Source organism: Nicotiana sylvestris, chromosome 9 (assembly GCF_000393655.2).
Source record: "Nicotiana sylvestris chromosome 9, ASM39365v2, whole genome shotgun sequence".
Classification (NCBI taxonomy): Eukaryota; Viridiplantae; Streptophyta; class Magnoliopsida; order Solanales; family Solanaceae; genus Nicotiana; species Nicotiana sylvestris.
Genome location: NC_091065.1, coordinates 112,083,985 through 112,085,495, shown reverse-complemented (window position 1 = coordinate 112,085,495; position 1,511 = coordinate 112,083,985). Strand labels below are relative to the sequence as shown.

General features: G+C 39.4%; 1 protein-coding gene across 1 annotated transcript; it reads left to right on the top strand.

Annotated features, from left to right (window-relative positions):
• Positions 1-427: 427 nt before the first annotated feature.
• On the top strand, positions 428-1,009 carry LOC138878068 (secreted RxLR effector protein 161-like). Its single transcript, XM_070157724.1, has one exon. The coding sequence runs from the start codon at positions 428-430 to the stop codon at positions 1,007-1,009; it is 582 nt and encodes a 193-aa protein (XP_070013825.1).
• The last annotated feature ends 502 nt before the right edge of the window (positions 1,010-1,511 follow it).

The following is a 1,511-nucleotide window of genomic DNA, read 5'->3' as shown; positions in this document are numbered from 1 at the left end:
CTATGATGAAACATTTGCTTTGGTCACTTACATGGAAGCTATTAGAATTCTAATCACTTTTGCATCACATATGGAATTCACCTTGTTCCAAATGGATGTCAAAAGAGCTTTTCTGAATGGACTTCTTAAGGAAGAAGTCTATGTGAAGCAACCTCCAGGGTTTGAATGTCATGAACACCCTGATTATGTGTTTAAACTAGACAAAACATTGTATGAGTTGAAGCAGGCTCCTCGAGCTTGGTAATGAAAGGCTGTCAAAGTTCCTCTTGGAAAATTTATAAGAGGGAAAATTGAAAACACCTTGTTCCTAAATAAACGGGGAAGGAACCTACTCATTGTTTAGGTCTATTTTGATGATATCATTTTCGGGGCAACAGCTGAGTCTCTGTGTGAAGAATTTGCAAAACTCATGGGAAGTTAGTTTGAAATGAGCATGAAGGGGGAACTGAACTTCTTCTTGGGTCTTCAAGTAAAACAGTCCTCAAAGGGTACATTTATTTGTCAGCAAAAATACACTAGAGAGCTCTTGAAGCGTTTTGACATGGAAGCATCAAAAGTGATAGATACTCCCATTGCGAGGACCACTCGACTGGACATGGATGAAACTGGATCTCCTGTGAATCAAACCATGTATAGAGCCATCATTGGGTCTCTTCTCTATCTCACTGTCAACAAACTTGATGTTGTCTTCAGTGTGGGGCTATGTACAAGGTTTCAATCAAATCCCAAGGAATCTCATTTGAAAGCTGCCACAAGAATTCTGAGATACCTTCAAGGAACACAGGACCTGGTTCTTTATTATCCCTCAAGTAACATTTTAAATCTCATTGGATTTGCTGATGTAGACTATGCAGGTTATCTTGTGGACAGGAAAAGCACTTTTGGAATGGCTCACTTTCTAGGATCATGTCTTATCTCCTGGGGAACAAGGAAGCAAAATTCAGCGGCTCTTTCAACAGCTGAAGTAGAATATGTAGCTGCAGCATCCTGGTGTGCTCAACTTCTATAGATTAAGCAGCAGCTGGAAGATTTTGGGGTACTTACTGAGAGTGTGCCCCTTCTATATGACAACACTAGTGCACCCAACATGGCCAAGAATCTATTTCAACACAAAAGGACCAAGCATATTGATGTAAGGCATCACTTTCTAAGGGACAATGTGGAGAAAGGGTTGATCTGTATGAAGTTCTGTAGCACAGAAGACCAAATTACAAATATCTTTACCAAAGCATTAAGTAGTGAATATTTTGAAAGAAATAGAGTGAAGATGGGGAAGCTAAAGCCCAATTGAGAACCTGATTCCTTATCATTTGGCTATGAAAATCACCTTCAGCTAAAACTAGCTAAAAGTATTTTTTGGCCAAGTCTAACTTACTTCAATACCGTTGCAGGTAAACACGCATGATGAGTATAGAAGCTGTAAATGCAGTACATGGACGATAAAAGAGGATTGATACTTTCAAACAACAGGTCAAGAACCTGATTCTTGTACCAAAGGTGAGTAGTTCTGT

Coding starts and splice junctions, on each gene's coding strand:
- LOC138878068 (XM_070157724.1), top strand. CDS start 428: ATGAGCATGAAGGGGGAACTGAACTTCTTCTTGGGTCTTCAAGTAAAA.